Source organism: Hirundo rustica, chromosome 18, assembly GCF_015227805.2.
Source record: "Hirundo rustica isolate bHirRus1 chromosome 18, bHirRus1.pri.v3, whole genome shotgun sequence".
Lineage (NCBI taxonomy): Eukaryota > Metazoa > Chordata > Aves > Passeriformes > Hirundinidae > Hirundo > Hirundo rustica.
Genome location: NC_053467.1, coordinates 8,489,503 through 8,508,445, shown reverse-complemented (window position 1 = coordinate 8,508,445; position 18,943 = coordinate 8,489,503). Strand labels below are relative to the sequence as shown.

The 18,943-nt window shown below is 40.6% G+C and overlaps 1 protein-coding gene across 1 annotated transcript in view; it reads left to right on the top strand.

Moving 5' to 3' along the window:
- Positions 1–18,943, top strand: part of SMURF2 (SMAD specific E3 ubiquitin protein ligase 2) — a 60,376-nt gene that overhangs the window by 16,383 nt on the left and 25,050 nt on the right. The window contains exons 2-3 of the mRNA XM_040081392.1: positions 11,213–11,251; positions 12,796–12,904. Coding sequence (XP_039937326.1) covers positions 11,213–11,251; positions 12,796–12,904 — 148 coding nt within the window. The remainder of the gene's footprint in view (positions 1–11,212; positions 11,252–12,795; positions 12,905–18,943) is intronic.

The following is an 18,943-nucleotide window of genomic DNA, read 5'->3' as shown; positions in this document are numbered from 1 at the left end:
GCTGGAGTTTTCCTGACTTAGATGATATTGCATTTCTGCAGGTACAGACAGAATTCCATCATCAGAGGCATGACCAAGTAAAGGTGTGTGTGTGTAGTCCACACACCTTTCTGCTGACCCAGTATTATTTTTGGCTGAAGCCAAACTGTCAAATTCCAGAGAAAGAGAGGCAACTTTGAAAGTGGAAAGCATTCCACTAAAACTAAATTAAAAAAAAAAAAAAAAAATTGAATATAGGGATATTGTGCTTGAATATTTCAACTGTACTAAATCAGAAAGAGGCAGGATCCACATATTACCAAGGAGACAGAATGTCTGAGGTTGTGGATATTGATGATAATGCAAGAGGATATAAGAGTACATTACTCATCTGTATTGCTCCATATAGTATCATGTCAGTACATCAGGTGTAGTAATAAAACAAAATTGTGCTGAACTAGGAGTTTGGATTAAGGGCAGATGCTTAATTATGATTTTTGCTAGTGATGGTATCAAAATCATGACCCTCTTGAACCCTTTAACATTGTTTTACTTATTAGAGGATTATTTTTTGTAAATACTTAAATACATATTTGAAATGCCAGAATTCTTTTTCTCTCCCTAATAAAAGTTGTTGGCTTTCCTCATGAGTTAGGAATTATTTCTTTAAAAGCATCTGACAATCCATTTGGTAGTACTGATAAAATCAATATGTACAGCATTTTGCAGGAGTGGCATGGGAATTACTTGTGAAAGGTAAATTATGTCTGTGCTTTTGGGGTCTTTTTTTTTTTTTTTCCTGGTTCTTTTCCTTTCTCCTTTTCCCAGAAAAGCCCCAGCAGTTGTGGTGTTCCCCAAGGATCGTGTCTGCAGCAGAGACAGAGGTTTGAGACTTCCTGTTTAAATCACACGTGTGGCCATGTCCTGGCAGCCCAGCCTGGAACGCTGCTGGGATCCACAATCCCTGACACCCAGGAGTCTGACTTAGCTGCAGGTGCCTCTTGTCTGAGCCCTTGTTAAAATTCAGGGCATTTTTGTCCGGTTGGTAATTAGATCATGAATTTCTTTTGTTGTTGCCTCTACTACAGCTCATTCAGAGGGTGGAGAGTTTTACTGCAGTGAAACAAATCCGAGGGCTCTGCTCCTCGCTGGAAGGTTTGTCCCTAGCGCATTAAATACATCAGGTAGAGCTGTCATTCATTTCTCCTGTTAGCTTTTCCCTCCCATTCCTGTGCCTGTCAAAACAAACTGAGAAATAGATGGGTGAATTTCCATGTTACCTTTTTCATTTACCCATCAGAGGAAGGGTCCTGTGCTCCCTTAAGTATTTTAGAAGTTAATAATTTTGGATTAATTCTGTTTCGATTCAAAACTAGCTGCTGGGATTGTAAAGAAGTCTTTAAGGACTGAGGTAAGATTTTTAGCACAATTGTAAGAGTTTGAGATAAGAGTTGACCTCCTTTTCTTTGCCTGAGCTCTTAAAAACTATTTTATTCCAGTATTTCTTGGGTAATTGAATTAGAGTTTACTTCACTCACACTTGGATAGAAAAACCACCTCTGCAGTTTGAGATTAGTTAATCTTAGTACTGTTACTCTAAAATTTTTATGGACAATTTTTTAATATTGCAGGAGGGTAAGAAATAATTGAGACTGTTACAGCGAACATAACAGCAAAGCTGCAGGATTCTTTCATCTTTTTAATGGATTTCTGTTTCCCACCCTGATTTTGTTTACTGGAATACGATTTTATACTTGTCACCAATATGAGAAACAGAAGGAATAACTTTGAAATTGGTCTGAAAATTGATCTTTGCTGACTTTTTCCTTTGAAGTATTCTAATGGCTGTTAATTTAAAGCTATTGCTCCCTCCATCCCAGGTGACAGCACAGTTTCGAGTCTCTGTAAGTGGTGCCTGTCCAACAGCTCCATGGTATGGTAGTTGTTGGTTTTTCAGATGCTGAAAAATGGGTGAGGTGGGATGGTTAGGTCATTTTGGAGGAGGGTGGAGAAGAGAAATGGAATTTATAATGCATGAAAGTTATGCATTAGAAACATCCTGGCTGGTCTGAGAGGCTCCATCCACACTGAACCAGGAAATGCAGATATTCCCAATAGCCTTTGTTTTCTTCAAGTTTCCCACGTGTTCCTTCTGCTTCTTTCTCACTGAGCTATGGCTGAGGCCTGAATTTACACAGGGCCCTGATGAACATGGTTTATTTTGTATCATTCAGCTTTAATTTACACATTTGGTATATAGCTTAAAAAAAAAAAAGAAAAAAAAGGCACACCAAACCCAACTTTTTTTTTCATCTACTTACTCAAATTAACGTGAATCTCTGTGAAAGAGACTTGTAAACCTTCCTGGTAGGGTTTGCAGTGCCTGGGGAGGGCTGCTATCTTCATTGCAAAAGTGGCAGCATAATTTCTTTCCTTTACCTCTTGAGAGGCGTATCAAGTAAACTGGACACATGAATAGAGTGGGTGACGTGTGTGGCAGCGAGCCCATCGCTGAGTGAATCTAGGAAACGTGAATGCACGAGCTGCTCGAAGGAAGAATTCAATGGTCAGGGGGGGTTTTGTGTTTTGTTTTACTTTTGGCTTGGAGTGGAGTAAGGGAGGAGAAGTGGAAAAGGAAGCCTTTTGTTTACAGTGAAACAATGCTGTGAAGTAGACATCGTGATGTAAAAACAGGAGTCTAAACATGGCAAATCTGGGCGGGCTCCATCTGGCCGTGGCCACAAGTCACTCAGCCGTCCCCGCGCAGACTGCCGGAGTCTGGAGTCGCTGTCGTGTCGTCCTTCCCTTACGGGAATTTAAAATAGCCTTGGAGACTCTCTCCCAGAATTTTATTATTGCATGAGATGAATGATTTATTGGCTTAACTGTTTCTATCCAGTGATGCATTGCATCTTTGTTCTCTCTCGTAAATGTGTGACGTTTTCATTTGGAATTTTAAACTCCGTGAGTTACTCTATGTGCAGGTTATATGGATCTGGAATTCTAAATCTAGTCCCAGCACAGCCTATTCTTGTGGAGAACTTTGAGTGAATCTGTTGAACAGAAAATGGACTGGTTTTATGTTAGGTTCTGGCATCTTTAGCAGTATTTTAAATTATATTGCATTATTAGGGCATCTGTCACTTCTGGATATGCGTATTGCTGGTTATTCTGGGTTTGTTTGTTTAGTCCAACAGAAAAAATTCTGATTTGTTGAGGCACAGATACAGACAGTGCTTATAATATATGTGACCCTTGGCAATGGGTTTCACTTTATGTGTTGTGTATTAAGGATCTAGCATCTGGCTTGTGTTGAAGTTGAACTTACAGAAATGTTTATGGGAAAATTTAGAATTGTAACAATTAGAAAAGGAAATTCTTGTTAAAAGTGCTTTTCTAGTACTGTGTTTATTCTAACGCATATTTTAATCGAGTTTATTTTAAAGCTGTCTACCTTGTGTTTGGACATCAGTCTAGGAGTGATGCTTTTATATGTCACTTAGACTTTTTTTCCTGCAACCTGACATGTTAGTATTAAATAGCACTTTAAAAATCCATTAGTACTCTTGAATTTTTCTAATGCGTATTCTTAGTAAGAGTCAGAAATGGTACATGAGTCTTGGTTTGCATTCAGTTTAAACGAGATTTAAATGAGATTTATAAGTCTGTAAGAGAATTAAAAATTAATTTCCTACCAGTATAAGCTGTAGGTGTGCTGTGAGGCAGCTGTGCCTGTTGAAGATGCCACCATCCCTTCCCAGTTGCCCTGGCTCCCATCAGGAGCATAAATCATGTGGTGCAGCTCCTGGTTCACATCAGGAGAAGACAGGCAGGTGAAGCAGCCCAGTGATGGTGTTTGGCGGGTACCTGGCTGCTTGCTCTGCAGCTCTTCCTGCTGAGGAGCCAGGGATCAGGGGTGGGGGAGAGCGATTGCCTTGGATCTCATCGAGCAGGGTGTGTCTAAATCAGCATCAGCCTGTCCGGTGTCCTTGGGTGAACTGGGCTTCCGTGTGCTGGCATATGGCACCTGCAGCTCCGTGTGCTGCCTCCCTGGGCCCTGGAGAGGCTGGAGTTTGGAGTGTTGATCTGGGTGATGCTGAAGTTTACATTGAAGTATTGGGGAAAATAATGATCCTTCCGTGTGTGTGTACATGTTTTGTACTGACTCTAGTTTAGAGCTCATTGGGTTGTTCTGAATTTCTGTTGCTTTGTGAGACCCAGAAGGAGCAGCTGTCTAAGTAAAACAGAGCAGCCTGGAAGTAATTGCGTGTGTACTTGCAAGAGAAGTGCTTTCTTGTGTTTAGTTCTGCATTTCTGAGTGTGCTTTGGGAAATGGAAAAGCTGAGTGTTTAAGGAGAAGATTATGTCTCTAAAAACCTGAAGAGTGCTAGCTGCTTATGTTGGTATACTGGTGGCAAAATCTGCTTTTTAACTTAATTTTATTTTTAAAGAAACGAATTTCTGGAGCTGCAAAGGAGAGGCAGGAGGAAATACTATATGTCTGCATTAAAAAGAAAACATTGGGGGCAGATTTTGTTTTATGGGGTGCACTTCTCCAGCCCAACTGCAGCCTGGCTGATCCTCCCTGCTCTGCAGCCATGCGCTTCTGCCGCTTCCTTTGCCGTGGGTCTGCAGATGGTGTGACTGCAGGATAAGTCTGTGCAGCTCTAGGGGCCAACGGTGAGCTAATCCATCTCCCCAGAAGGTTCATTTTCTGCTAAGCCAGTTCAGCTTCCTGCTCTACCTTGTGTCCCTGTGCTGGCTGGAGCTGCTTTGAGGGAGGAACAGCTGCAGCCCCCAGTACTGTTGGGCGCAACACGAAACCTTCCAGCGCGCTCCCATCACCGTTCCTGCTCGGAGTAAGGGTCAGCTGCTGTGTTCTGACCCATTTCATGCTGCAAGACCTTGACTCCAAACCCCTGTGCACCTGTAAAATACGGCATTTGCTAGGTTTACCTGCCTTTGTGTGTCCCTTCTTGACAAAAATCAATTGCAGTCTCAAAAATGCAGGAATTTCATTAAGCAAAAGTAAACTCTTAATTTTACGCTTGTTTTCTGTCACATTTTGTTCATCTGCAGAAAAAGCACCTTGCAAAGGAAATGGAACCTTAAAAAAAATTCCTCAGGGAGATTAATTGTAAAATAAAACTTCATGTGAATAGCTGGGGTAAACAATTTTATTTCAAAACCTTAATTGAGGAAGTTATTAACTCAACAGCTGTATTTGCAAAATCCATACGGCGTTATTTACAGCTCTTAATTCAATAAATAGTTGAAGACCTCCTGTTTTATATTTTCCCATGTGGGAATTCAAGCAGGTCCAAGGAGGGAATGCAAGCAGAAAAATATAAGTTTCTCATGAGTGTGCTAACAATGGAAGAAACCAGTAGGAATTTGTTTAAAAATGTTTAAAGTATTGAGCCGTCCTGCTGGAACCTGTGCACAGTGCGCCGTTTGCCTGTCGCAAACGGCTTTTCTAAAAGAAATAAGTCAATTTGCAAAGAGTTTTGTACAATGTGGAGAAAAGTACATCATGTCAGCCTTAGGTTCAAACACCCGAGCAGTTTCTGGGTCCCAGGGGCAGCCGTGGAGGCGAGGAGGGGCGTGAGTGTGGCTTCGTTTGCCTTCCTCCCTCTCCCTCCCCCAGGCAGGCTCATTCCAATCAGCAGTGTAATTGGAATGCAACCACAGTCTGGAGGAGGAAGGGGAATTTTTGGCAAGGAGAGGCAGAGCAGTTGGGAGCTTTATTCAGATTAAAGCATAGACGACCATTCATTATCAGTACAACACACATTAGCAACAGCGTAGCATTGTGTTTCTACAGCTGGGACTTATTTCGGTGATTGTATTGCCCCGCGTAGAACATGCAAACAACTGGGATCTGCTCGCAAAACCCAACGCTAAAGATGTGTGTTTCTGTAGGGGAAGAAAGAGCTGTCTTCAAAATGAGCCATTGTGGTAAAAATTGATAGGCAGCCTGTCGCTCTCCTGTGTGTTACATATGTTCTTGAACAAGCGCTTTTTTTCTGGGAGAAAAACCCTCGGGGAAAGAAAAAACCAACAGGAATGATAATGTTAAAACTGTTGGTTGGCTTCAGAAGGCTGAACTTGTTCTTCTGTGGCGATGACACGTGGAAAGCCAGAAGATTAGAAAACATAATCTTAGCTTTGGACTGAGTGCTTTCCTCCCCATAACCTCAGGGCTGTCTGTTGACACAGTGTGGGTTCTATGGAGGGCTGCATGGCATGGGGGCGTTCTACTGAGCCATGTATAGACCTAAATGTGTTGATTGTGTGTTTCCTTCTGCAGCTGGTGTGCTCACTTCCATGGACAATCATGATTACTTTATTTTCTCACCTGTCTTCTTTAATCTTTCTTTGATAGTATTGGCGTGTCTCAAATATACACATTTAAAAACTACTTACTTAAGATGGCTTAAGCAATATTATTTGTAACATAGGGATTTTAAGACTAATATATTTCTAAAATGATTGTCTACAGCTGTAGCTCTGAAATGTTTGTACCTCACGCTGCTGGGTACAAACACATTTAAACCTTGACATTTGTCATAAATCAAGAGGTGCATTATAACAAATAACTGAGAGCATACAAACATGCAGGTAATGTAACACTAACACCTACCTGTGAAGTTAAGTAGTGGTGTTCCTGTTTTGCAGGTGAATGTGGGGAACAAATTGGCTACAAACTGTTTGGTACAGGCTGGAAATACCCACAAGGGTTGAATACACAGCCCTTAAATGTCCGGGTGCCTTGAATTCGCATAACACTTTCTTTCCTTCTAGTGTTGCTTCCTCAGCACTCATTCTGGTGTCACCCAGCCTTTGGAGGTGAATAGATCATTGAAGACTCTGAGCTCATGTCTGGGAGGTGGTGATTCTGCAAAATCTCAGAGATCTTTATCACCTTTTACTGGTTTTCAATGCAAGCTTCCTGGAGCTCCCTTTCCACTTCATGGGCTTGGTGTTCTTCCTCCCTCTAACTGTGGAGACCTGGTGTTACTGATACACTTATTATTCTGAAACAAACATACATTTAATGCTTGCAAAAACAGTGGTAATGTATAACATAGGATGCCTTCCCTAACAACAGCTTGATGTCATTAAAAGTTTGATTTTTCGGTAAAAATGGTTCCAAAGTAAGCAGCAGTTGTAACAAGAATTCTTCAGGAACTAGCAAAAAGGATAAACAGTGTTCAGAAAATGAGAGGGAAATATTTATCTTTCTATAAAATTGACCTTTTCAATAGTCATAGTTCCTTTCAATTTTTAAGAGAGTTCAACCAATTATTCACCACCACCCCCCTAGAATTGCATGTAAATTTTAATAGCTAACAGATTTCAGGGGCTTGGGGATACTAAATATTTTGCATTTACTTATAATAGTTAAATTATTTTTTCAGTAAACCATTCTTTGTCAGTCACAGGAGTAATAAATCAGAAAAAGGAAATTGGCAAATATGATTCACCTCATTCCTGTTTTTGAGTATTTCTGGACTGTGTAGCTGTCATAGAAGGAGACTGGGTAGCTTATAACGTTATGCTCTTTTTATGTTTCTGTGAGCAGACCTGAGTAGCATATGTTAGAATGAGATCATAAAGCATGATAAAAAAAAATAAAAATTAATGTATGTATACTATGTAAAATTGATGTGCTGTTTGTCTTGGCACATATATATTGGAATATTAATGTTCTCTTTTCTGTAGACTACCCAGGAAGTCTGTAATGAACAGAAACATAGCTATCCATTGACTCACTGATACTCTGTAATGAATACTTTATCTACACGTGTGCTAGAAGCCATTAATATCATTTGATGATGCACTTATGGTACAACACACCCCTCTTTTTTTTTCGGTATATCCAGGTCAGTGTATCCAGCCATCGGTTTGCATTCTAGTTCCAGGGCAAGTTTAAATAACTTTTTGTTTCAAAATAATTGTAACAAAAAGTGCCTTAAAACAAGCACATGCAAATGATAAATAACCTTCTTCAGTGCCCTTGTGCATCCAGAGGATCCATTAATGGTGGGTGAGCGTTGGGTCCAGAATCATCAGCCCTTTAACTTGGCTTTGTCAAGGGAAAGAAATCTCCCTCTAGTTCTTCCTGGTCTTGGAATCTTTAGCTTAAATTGGACCTAGGATAGAGGACTGAAAGATAATTAAGTCCCGTGAGTTTTGTGAGAATCATTGCCTGGATAAAGAGCAGACCCTGGCAGTGACCTGAAGTGAGAGGGAAAAGCTGCAGCGGATCCCGCGCTGCCGGAGCACAGGAGAGCCGGCGTGGGAGAGGGTCTGTGAATGCCCAGTGGGAAAAGCCTCAGCCACAGCCTTCAGTCAACCATGGAACATAAATCCGTAGGAAACCAAACTTCCTTAGCTTTTATTCTCAAGGAGCTATTAATCAGCTGGTTATCAGAATATTCAGAGCAGGTTTTAATACAGTGTTGAAACTGTTAGAAAAGGGGAGCATAAACTCTGGTGCTTTTCCCACCACTGGAAAAAGTTTTGTCCAAAAAAAGTCCTGAGATAGATGAGAGCTCTGTGTGTGGAAGAAGATTGTTTTACTTTGAGTTGAGCTGATGCTCCTGGGACCTGGGTTTTTCACCTAGAAATACCTGGCAGAGGGGGTGTTGTTAATGGAAACTTTCTCAGCATCTCTCCCGTTTTGTTAACCTGACAAAGGCAGAGTAGGTTGACATCTGACTTGCCTTAAATGTGGTTACTAGAGAGGCAAAAGTTGAGCCAAAAATATTAGTTTGTTCACTTGTGGCTAATTGTTGGGGAAGCAGTTATTAGTCTGTGTGCTCTACGTGTGCCAATCTTATAAAAATGAGACTTCAGTTAAATTGCATTGGCAGGCTTGCTTTATTTTTGGGAAGAAATGTTTGTAATTAGTTAACCTTACAATTTCTCTCACAAGAATAGTTGAACCTCTTTTATCTTGGACATTACACAGTTTCAGGAGCACCCTGTGTGGCTGTGCTGTAGATGAATTTTGACTTAACTATTGGATTTTAAGCCCTCAGTTTCACTTGACACTTCCCATTACTTGTAATGGGTAAAACTGTGACAGTAGTTCTGTCTTTTTTTAGATATTTTTAAAAGTTACCATCTGTTAAAGCATCTATTTTCCTTGAAGCTTTTCAGCACTAGAGGAAGGGTGGCTGGTGAGCAATAACCTGTTGCAGTTCTTGGGCAGATGATGTCTCTCACCTGATCCTCTCACCTGAGGATATTCTTAGTGTAATAAAACCTTAAGGAGCTGCAAAAGCAGTTTTCTATTACCTCTTTTTTTTCAAATGCCTTTAGGTTGTTGTCGATGTTCTGGATAGAGTAAACTTTAGATTGTTGGGCACTTGGAAGCATTTGGTAACTGTGGATTTTTATTACACCATCCAAAGAATTTTATTTGATTTGTGGAGCAGTGATGTGACAGTCTCTTTTGTACATGTTCTTGAATGCTGGGTATCAGAAATACATGAAACTTTTGACTCTCTATTAGTATTTTATTACTTTTGACTGTTCAGATGGAAATTATTGGGTGAAAATCCCTTAAATGGAGCTCTGCTTTAGGACTACCAGTATGTCTTTGAATGGAGAGAAATTGTATTTGTTACTTTTAATCATCTTTCAAAAACCCCAGCAGCTGCCAACCTGGAACCAGGCACTTCTTTTTCAGGGTAACAGTGTTGTTAGCAGCCCCTTATATCAAACTACTGTGCTGAAATTTTCCTGGGAACTTTTATGTCCCGTTCTGTGGAACAGTTCAGTGTGAAGGGGGCTGTTCTGTGACTCCCCGTAGCCACTGCTAGGCACCTCCTTGTGATTTATGGAGGACCAGAGCTCCTCGCACCTGAGCAGAGTTGGAGCCAGATCTTACAGCGGTGAATTCCGGTGGAAAGCAGCTTCATTAAAATCAGCATCTTTATGAATGTCAAAATTGGGAAAAGGTGAATTCCATTTTTTTAGACTGTCCAGGGTGGTGCTTCCCTGCCCTGGCTGTGGAGATCTATCTCCATGGGAGCGCTCATGGATTGCCTCTGCTTGCTTTTCTTCAGGCAGCCTTGCAGGGTCAGTGGGAGGGTGTTCTGGGAGGGCAGGGATGGCCAGTGGTGGATGGCTTTAGGTGGTGCCTGTGGGATGGGATTATTGGATGCATTTTTCTGTCTTTGCATTTCCTGGCAGTAATAAATATTGGCGATCTCATAGGAAAAATATCCAAGGGAATAATATAGTGAGGAATCTCCTGCAGCATCATGTTCCAACTAAATAACTCTTCCCACTCCCCCCTCCCCCTTTTTTTTTTTTTTTTAATACTAGCTGTGGGAATTGATGCTTTTGCTCAGGCCCCAACAATCCTTTTGTGTTATCAGTAAATATTTTCATGTTTCACAGGGGAATCTAATATTTCCTGCTTACTAAACCTGTGATAATAGATAAGCGTAGTAGTTGAGCAGTGGTGCAGTTTGTGAAGAAAAGCCTTCACTGTGTGCCTTGGCACCTTTGTATGAAATTTGTCTCCTTTGACCTTTTATTTATTTGTTTATTTAAATTTATTCTCATAGGAAATTGTTTTCCCCTGGGTATTTTTAGTTGACAAATGCAAATGTTCCTTCCTGTTAATTTAAACAAACAAACAAAGCCTGAAACAATTATCAGCTGCTACAAACAAAATATCTTTGGAACCATCAAAACTCTGGCTTTAGAAGTTAGTGCTCCACCCAAACGCTTTTCAGGTAAAACCTTTTATTTATTACCATGCAGGAAAACAGAAAAGCCTTGGCTGCCTAATGTTCTATTTTTTGTGATCAAAGAAGCTTTTGCTGGGCTGTAGAAGCATAAGCCCCTGCCTGTGTCCCAGCACTAATTCTGGTGAACCAGCCAGGAGTGCTCCAGGTCCCTCTCTGGTGAACTCACAGCTGGCAAAAGAGTTGAGGGTGGGGAAAAAAGCCAGGTGAAACTATTGCCTGAGGAAACCTCGAGCAGCTCACTTCCATTGTAATGTGCCTACAGGTAAATTGCTAAAAGATGACACTTCCCACTCAGCTTTCAGGAGTTAATTCACATGACAGTATAAATGATGAAGGAACACAGTTCATTTATGTTCATTTCATTTTAAGCAGGATTTTCTGAAGTGCTGGAGAGGTAGAATAACTTAGAAAAAACAGTTGGCAATCAGTAACTTAATTTTGTATTTCTGTTTTTCTTGCAGTACTGTGTGCAAAAAACTTGGTGAAAAAGGACTTTTTCCGTAAGTAGCTGTTATAGTTTTATACATTTATTTGTAGATGGAATAAATACTGTGTAAGTTCTATAGTCCAATGCTTGCATGTGATTATTGTATTAAGATATTTGCAGTAAGGGGACTGAAGGCTTTGATCTTTCATTTCAGGACTTCTATTTTTGTCTTAGATGACACTCATCACAGAATCATAATAATAATTAAAACACTGACACACACTCTCTGTTTTTACGGGAGTGGGAAACAAATGTACCCACTCAGGCAAATTACATGTTTTTCAAATTTAGTGTCATATATTTATTAAGTCATTTTTCATACAAGAACTTTTTGTCAAGCAAACAGATGTGCTCCTTAATTATTAATAACCACCTCTTAACACCGGCGTGCTCTGAAATTATATTTTAATTAATTTTAATCATGTTTTGAAAGAAGCGCTAAGAAGTAGATGAAGGAGGCAGAAAGGAATGCTATTGTCTGTGTCCTGCATGCACAGATCACCTGCTTGCCACCTCCCATCTGGGAGCAGGAGGATTTTGGAAGAGCAGACCTGAGCTTTGGAAAGAAATGGAAGAGACCGTGATCCAGAATTCTACTGCGATTTGAGCTACTTTTAAAACGTTGCTTATATCTGAATTTCTGTGCTGATTGCAAGATCTCGGGTGTTTGATGGTGCCTGAGAACACCCCTCAGGATCTGCACTGCGTGATGCTGAAGCACAGATGTCCCAAGGAGCCACTCCTTTGTCCCCACGTGCTTTCTGTGCCACTTGTCCCGAGCCCTCCGCTGCCTGACCAGCTGTGGCTGAGGAAGTGCAGCTGGGACAAAATTGCACCTCAGCAAATTTGCCCCCTTGCTTCCTCCAGCTGGCTCACAGCCCTGGCTGAGGGGAGGAATGAGTGAGTGTGAGGAGAAGGGCAGGACCTGGGGCAGCAGTGGTGGGGCCGTCCCTTGGTGTCTGTTCAGCAGGAGGTGCTGATCGTGGGCGGCTCTGCTCCTGCTGCTTTGCCACCCCTGGATCTGGAGTTCAGCACCATCTTTACACTGATTTTTGGTGTTCAGATGAAGCTGTGTTCAGTGTTTGTGTGGTACTGAGCTGGCAGCAAACAGAGCACAAAAGCAGCAGTACACCAAGTGAATGTTAAAAGCAAGAATAATTTGTTATAGGCAATTCTCTGTTACACCAGTATCAGCTGAAATCTGATTTGATCTTAAACATACAAAGAATGTAGCTTTGTTTTCTCTGCCTTTGACTTCTCTATCTGAAAATTGACTCAAACCTGAATTAGGAAGATGAAGGTGTTTAGATATTTTTTTCCCAATGTGTTTGATTTAGACAACTTTTTCGTAGTCCACATCAGTGAAATAAATTGCTAATTTACACATTTCCTGTGCTTAATAAGTCCTGTTATTCCTGTTCATTTAGTAGGGGACTCATTCATGAATAAAAGGCAAATAAATCTTCAAATGAAAGATTAAATAACTGAGCAATGACAGAGGACTTCAAAGCATCCTGATCCACTTGGTAGCTTTTTTTTTTCTTTTCCTCCTCTTAGGACTTCCTGATCCCTTTGCTAAGGTTGTGGTGGACGGATCTGGCCAGTGCCATTCTACAGATACTGTGAAGAATACTCTTGATCCCAAATGGAATCAGCATTATGACCTGTAGGTGGTAACAGTGATAACCAAAGGTTTGAAGTGAAATCCTCTAAATTATACAGACAATGTCAGATGTTCATTATCCTGTCCTGTGTATGGCTTGGAAAGGATCCCGGAGTTTATTAGTTTGAGTGAAAAGTACATGTAGCAAAATTCCACTTTCTCATTTACCTCCAGATTTAAACACTACACTTGTTTTTCTGGTGCTGATGTTTGCAACATGCTTACATGGACTACAGCATTGTTTTATTGTGGTATTTTCATGTTAACACTTCGGTAAAATGAAGCAAGTAATTGACAGTATTTTCCTCAAACTGCTTTTCTCTTGATGCAATTTTTGTCTGTTGTGGTGCTACACTATCTTTTTCTCTGTGTGCCTTTTATTCAGTTTTTCTCTCCTTTCTGTCATTTTCTGTCCCAAATGTTGTTCTCACTCTGAATTATTATTATCACTTGAGCACCTTTTGGTGCTTCTGGGCAGTAGAATCGGTATGGCACATACATTGTCATGGTTTTCCTCTCTTTCTAAAGCACAGAATATTTCTGTACAACCTAAGTTATTAAAGCTTTGATTTTTATGTAGGTCTCCGTGCCTGCTTTATTTTCCTTGTCTTTTATTCTTTATCTTTTTCCTTGGGATGAAAGATGAGGAAGAGAAATGAACTGTTTTGCATCATTGTGTTCTCCTGTTCTGACCTCTGACTTCTTCCCCATGGCTTCATTCCCTGTCCTATATTATCAGAAGCTGTTTGAGCATATTTATGTTAACTTTGGCCATCACCAAACCTGCAGCACATGTGGTATACACAGACAATTTCTCGTCCCTCTTTTTCCCAATGAAGGAAAGCAGCTTGATGGGTCTCACAGCAGAATATGGAAGGCCTGGTTTAAAGTCGTGTCTTGATCTACTCCTTATTTGAATGTCCAAGACTAGATATGTGAAGTCATTGTTCATAATGTGTTAGTGCAGGATACAGAACATTTTCTTCACTGCTTAAAAAGTATTGTGGCAATTTAGTGAAATAATATTATAGTTCTATTATCCAAACTCAGTTCGAGCTTAGATTCTGCATGTGAGACTGTAATTCATATTTGTTAGAGAAAAGGATACCAAACAACTTCATGTTAATGTATAGTGAATGGCTCTCTTCTATTGAAAGAATTCTAAGATAATTTGGTTTTTTACTGCTACTAAACCTATCAAAATATTGATTTGTACAGAATGGAGGTTTCAGACTTTTGCCTTTCCATGTCCTCTCCAAGGATCACAGTAGAGCTAAGGAGGAGAAATCCCTGAAACCAAGCACAGACTTTGATTGTTTTTTTAGTTAGGTGGGTCTATTAATGAGCATTAATGCACAGCTTTCCAGGGATGGAAGGTGGAAAATGCTGCCAGCATGGCTGAGTGCAAATCCTTCTCTAACCTTTGTACAGCTGGGGAAGGGACTCTCCTGCAGGAGGAAGGTGGGCATCGTTTGGCTCTTACTCCTCTGCGAGATTCTCTGTGAAAGATGTCAAAATTCTGTTTGGAAGTCTCTGGTTCCCTGTGACTGCCCCAGCACTGACCAGTTTGAAGTGCTGTGGGACAGTGGAGTTGTCTGGAGTGGCTCTAAAGGATGCTCCTTGGGCTGATGATTTGATTCCCTTCTGGAGAAAGGAAGCGGAGGACATGGGAAATGAGGGAGGATGTTGATATGCAACAAGAGTAATGGAAAAAACCTGTAAAATCTTTAGAAAAAATTCCTTTCTGGTTATAACTTTTAAGGAAGGGTGATGAGAAGGTATTTTTAGGTTGTTTTATAGAACAAGCCATGGTTGTATCTGGATACTGTATTGTCTTTCCAAGGCTGTGATTGCAATCCACAACATATAAAAAGCAGAGAGAAAAAGGGGGGTTCTGGCAGAAGGTTTGGCTTGAGCAGATTTGAAGCATCTCTTGCTGGATTGTCCAAAGGAATTTAGACCTGTGTGAAGTATTTTTTGTGGTGATGGTTTGTTTTTTTTTCTTATTCCGAGAAGAAGTTCCCTTTAAAAATAGATGTTGTTCAATTCGTGTATTATTTTCAATATAAAATCTTGTCCTCTAGGGAAAACTACTTTGATTCTGGCTGTTGAATTCCTTGATGTCAGTCTCACCTGTTATTCCTTACTCTAGGAAAATGTATTTCTGTTTATAAACATCAGTCCCATTATCTTCACTTCCTATTTAAAACAGCAGTAAAAGATTAAATCTCTTTGGTACAACAACTCACTGCCTGGCTATTATTGTAAGGTAATTTTTTACTGTATAATATACTCAGTGTCAGGTCTCAGCTTTCATCTGCATTAGATACTAAGATATTTTTTTCACATATCATATGATGGCAGATGCAAGTGGCACAGTCAGATGGAGCTGTTGTAATATATTTACGCAGAAATGTCTGAATTAAGTTGCTAATTCCAGGAGAATTTTGTGGCTTGCTAACCTGATTCAACATAAGTATATATTCTGTTGTATAAGAATTTTTTTAAAGTACTCCTGCAATGTTATAAAGAGCAAAAAGGGGTTGGCTTTTGCTTTATGTCGTTCTTAATTCAGAGCTTAGTGTGAAAAGGAAGTAGTTGAATTAGCTGCTTGGATTCTTCAGCCTAGATGGGCGTGTGTGTAGAGAGGGGGAATCTGGGAGACTTTCCAGAAAGAAATTGCCAAATAGTTGCTGTCTGGATGTAGTTTAATGTCAGTGAAATACCATGCTTGCCCTGGATGTATTCCCCTTCCTTATTTTCAGTCTTGTTTGTGTTTTCCCTATTGTTCAGGCCTTTCCTCAGAGCTTTTGAATAACCAGACTTGACACATTTACAGACTTCTTGCATTCTGAGCTAAACTACCTAAGCCAGCAGTTCAGGAACTTAAATCCCCTTTTTCTCTTCCTTCCCTTTCCATAGCCAGACCTGTCCTACATTGCCCTGCCCAGTCTGCCCCAGCAGCCTCTGCCCTTAGGGCACAGCAGGTCCTGTCACCACGTTCTCTCTGAAAGGTGTTTGTACCATGAACTCCTCCAAAACCTGCTTCTGGTCCCAACTTTAGTCCGTGCCCTTCAAGTCACATGGACTCTTCTCCTTTGTGATCTCTCTGTAATGGAACCTCACCCACCTCCCACAAATAACTCCTCTTCTTCCCAAAATCTCCTCACTGCAGCTTCTGGTGCTCTTTGGTGCCTTCACGTGCCCAGGCTGCTGCACTGCCCTGGCACAATCACTTTCCTCCCCCAATCCTCTGACTCTCTTTTGTCTAGTTAATGCTAAGGATCCTGGACTTCTGTCAGGGAGAGAAGGCAGCATCTCTGCCTAGTGCTGCTTTAGACACTCTCACTCTAGATTAGCTCCTAAAGAGCCATCAAACAGCTCTGTGCCACTGCTTTTCCTTCTCCACGTGGTGCTTGAGGCCCCTTGGGTGAAGCTGGTGCCCTTTGCAGCAGGCAGTGAGTACTGGGTGTCCCTGCTCCGTCCCTGCTCTGTCCCTGCCTCAGCCACAGCCCCTGGCAGGTCCTGGTGATCATCCCAGAGCCTCCAACACCCTTCAGCTGCTGCAAAGATGAGCAATGCCAGGAAGGAAGTGAATGAAGATGGGAGAGAAAAAATTGGGGTGCTGTTTTTCGTTCCGTCTCTTCATACCCTCTTCCCCCCCAGTCTGAAAGCAGCTGGTAGCTCAAAGCAGAACACTGAGATTATATTAGAGAAAAAAATCAGAGATGGGAAAACGGAGAAACAAACCAAGTAATTCATCCAGGTCGTAAAAACAGGCTGTGTGACAGCATGGATTAGAAATAGGGAATTCCTGGCTCCCAAACCTGAGTTCGTACCTCGTGATGCTGCATTTTTCTCTCCTTCTGGAGGGAGTATGTCTGGCTTGTGATCAGGAAGAGGTGTGTTTTGTCAGGAATATTTTTTTCCACTTTCTTCATTCCACATTTCTCCAGCGGGATGAACTTTCAGGGAAAGTGTATGTAATGCCATGGGGATGAAAAGTCACTCGATACCAAACCTTCCTTGGCAGTAGACAAAATAACAATTGTCCCTGTGTTTTATATTTTTATTTAAATAATGTAGAGGTTTCTAGAAAGGCATGAATTTGATTTTTTTTTTTTCTTAGAAGTGGAAGTGCTAAGAGTAGGGAAATTAAAATTTCTGAACATGCAGTTCTTAACCAGAGCCCTAATTTTAAAGGTTCAGAAAATATGGAAGTCAATAAAGTGTCTATGCAATTGAATTTCTATATTTCCACTTCATTAATACTTATCCTGTTATCTCTGTTGAAGTACTGAAGCTGTGGAATAGATATTGCTGATAGGATAGAGGAAAAAAAGAAAATGTAAGCTCCAAGAACTTTAATAGCAAAGAGGAAAGAGAGAGTCACCCAACAGAATGGGGGGGTTGTGTTTTTTTGTTTCTGGTTTGGTTTGTTACACTTTATTTTTTGGAACATTCTTTTTTAATAAAAAATAAAATTCCTAGCTCAGGCTTTTATGTTGGAACTTTATTGCCAGATGATGTAAAACAAATGTAACTTATCCACCAAATGAATTGGAAATGTCAACTTGTCCTACTGTCACTCTCTAAATACAACCATGGGTTTTTATGCCTGAAATGATGCAGAAATGTAGATGAAACATTTTGCTCTAAAGCCAACTAGACGTCACTTAACTATTTCTTCGCCTACTTGATTAAAAAAATAGACATTTTTATTTGGAAAAATGCAGCTTGTCTTGCTTATTTCCTTTAAAAGTGTGAACCAGCCCAGATTTTTGGGTGCAAAAAAAAAAAATCAAGAGTAGATTAATGTGGAATGTGGAGTCCTCACCTGCTTGGTGTGAATGGTGACCGTTCATCCCAACCCTGAGAACCTCACCCTGAAACATTACAGGAATTCTTGGAAACTGTGTTGTGTATTCAGCTGTTCTACATATTATTCAAACTGTTCTGTTATGAAATTGTGTTTAACCATATACTTTTGACTTTTTTAAAGCAACAAGGAAAACTGGAAAATTCAAGACAGGTCATGATAAGTCTTTATTTTTAAGTGCACCTAAATTGTTCTCATAAGAATTTATTTTAAGTACATAAAGCATTGTAGACTGCAACTGTGCACGTGATTACCCATCTTCATCTCGTTTCTTTATGCAAAATTGGCATTGTCAAGGTTGTAAGGCCAAAAATCTGACCTATGTTATACAATCAGTTTACTATTCAAAAAACTTCGGGGCTTTTTTTATGTGAAGTTTGTGTTGCATTTGGGTTTGTTGGTTTTTGTTTTTGTGTAAATGTGCAGTGGTTACTTCAAACCATGAGGCTTTTCTGTCTTCTACTTCTTGGGTCAGTTACTGTCTGCAGGTGGGAAAAAGAAGTTGTAAAAGTTCTGCCTTTTGGAAAAGGAAAAATGGGAGAAGTGTTAACCTGATCACAGCTGTGATTTCAAGCCGTGCCAGTTAGTTCAATTGTTTGGTTTGCCAACCTTGACAGTATCATTTCTATCTTTATGAAAATATTAAGATGTTTAAAAGCCAGTAAAGTCACAGTCAATGGGGAGATGTATTTAGCCATTGGTTGATCAGTTTTCATTCAAAAACAAACAAAAAAGAAGCACTTGGAACTAAGCTAAGGCCAAAATTTGTGGTCTGGGAAGAGAGAACTACAAGCAGTTCTTGGGATCTCAGCCATAGTTACAAATTCATTTCCCTCAACTTGAAACAGCCATAATAATTCAGTATTGGCAATCGCTGATTTATCTTGAGTGTTTTGAAACTGTCTTCTGAAAAGTTTTGAAAACAAAAACGAGCTCACAAAGTAATTGCCTCTGAAGAACAAAGCTTCAAACGAAAGCAGCAGAAGTAACACGGGCTGCAGCGTCCAGGTTTCCCCAAGGCAGTGCACACAGAGGCGGGTTTTGCCAAGCATGTCGGTGGGAATGCTGCGAGGAGGGAGCGGGGGCAGGAGGGGAGTGTGGCACATCCCAGCCGAACCCCTGGGGGCTGCTTGGCACGGCCGTCACGCGTAACGGACGTCCCA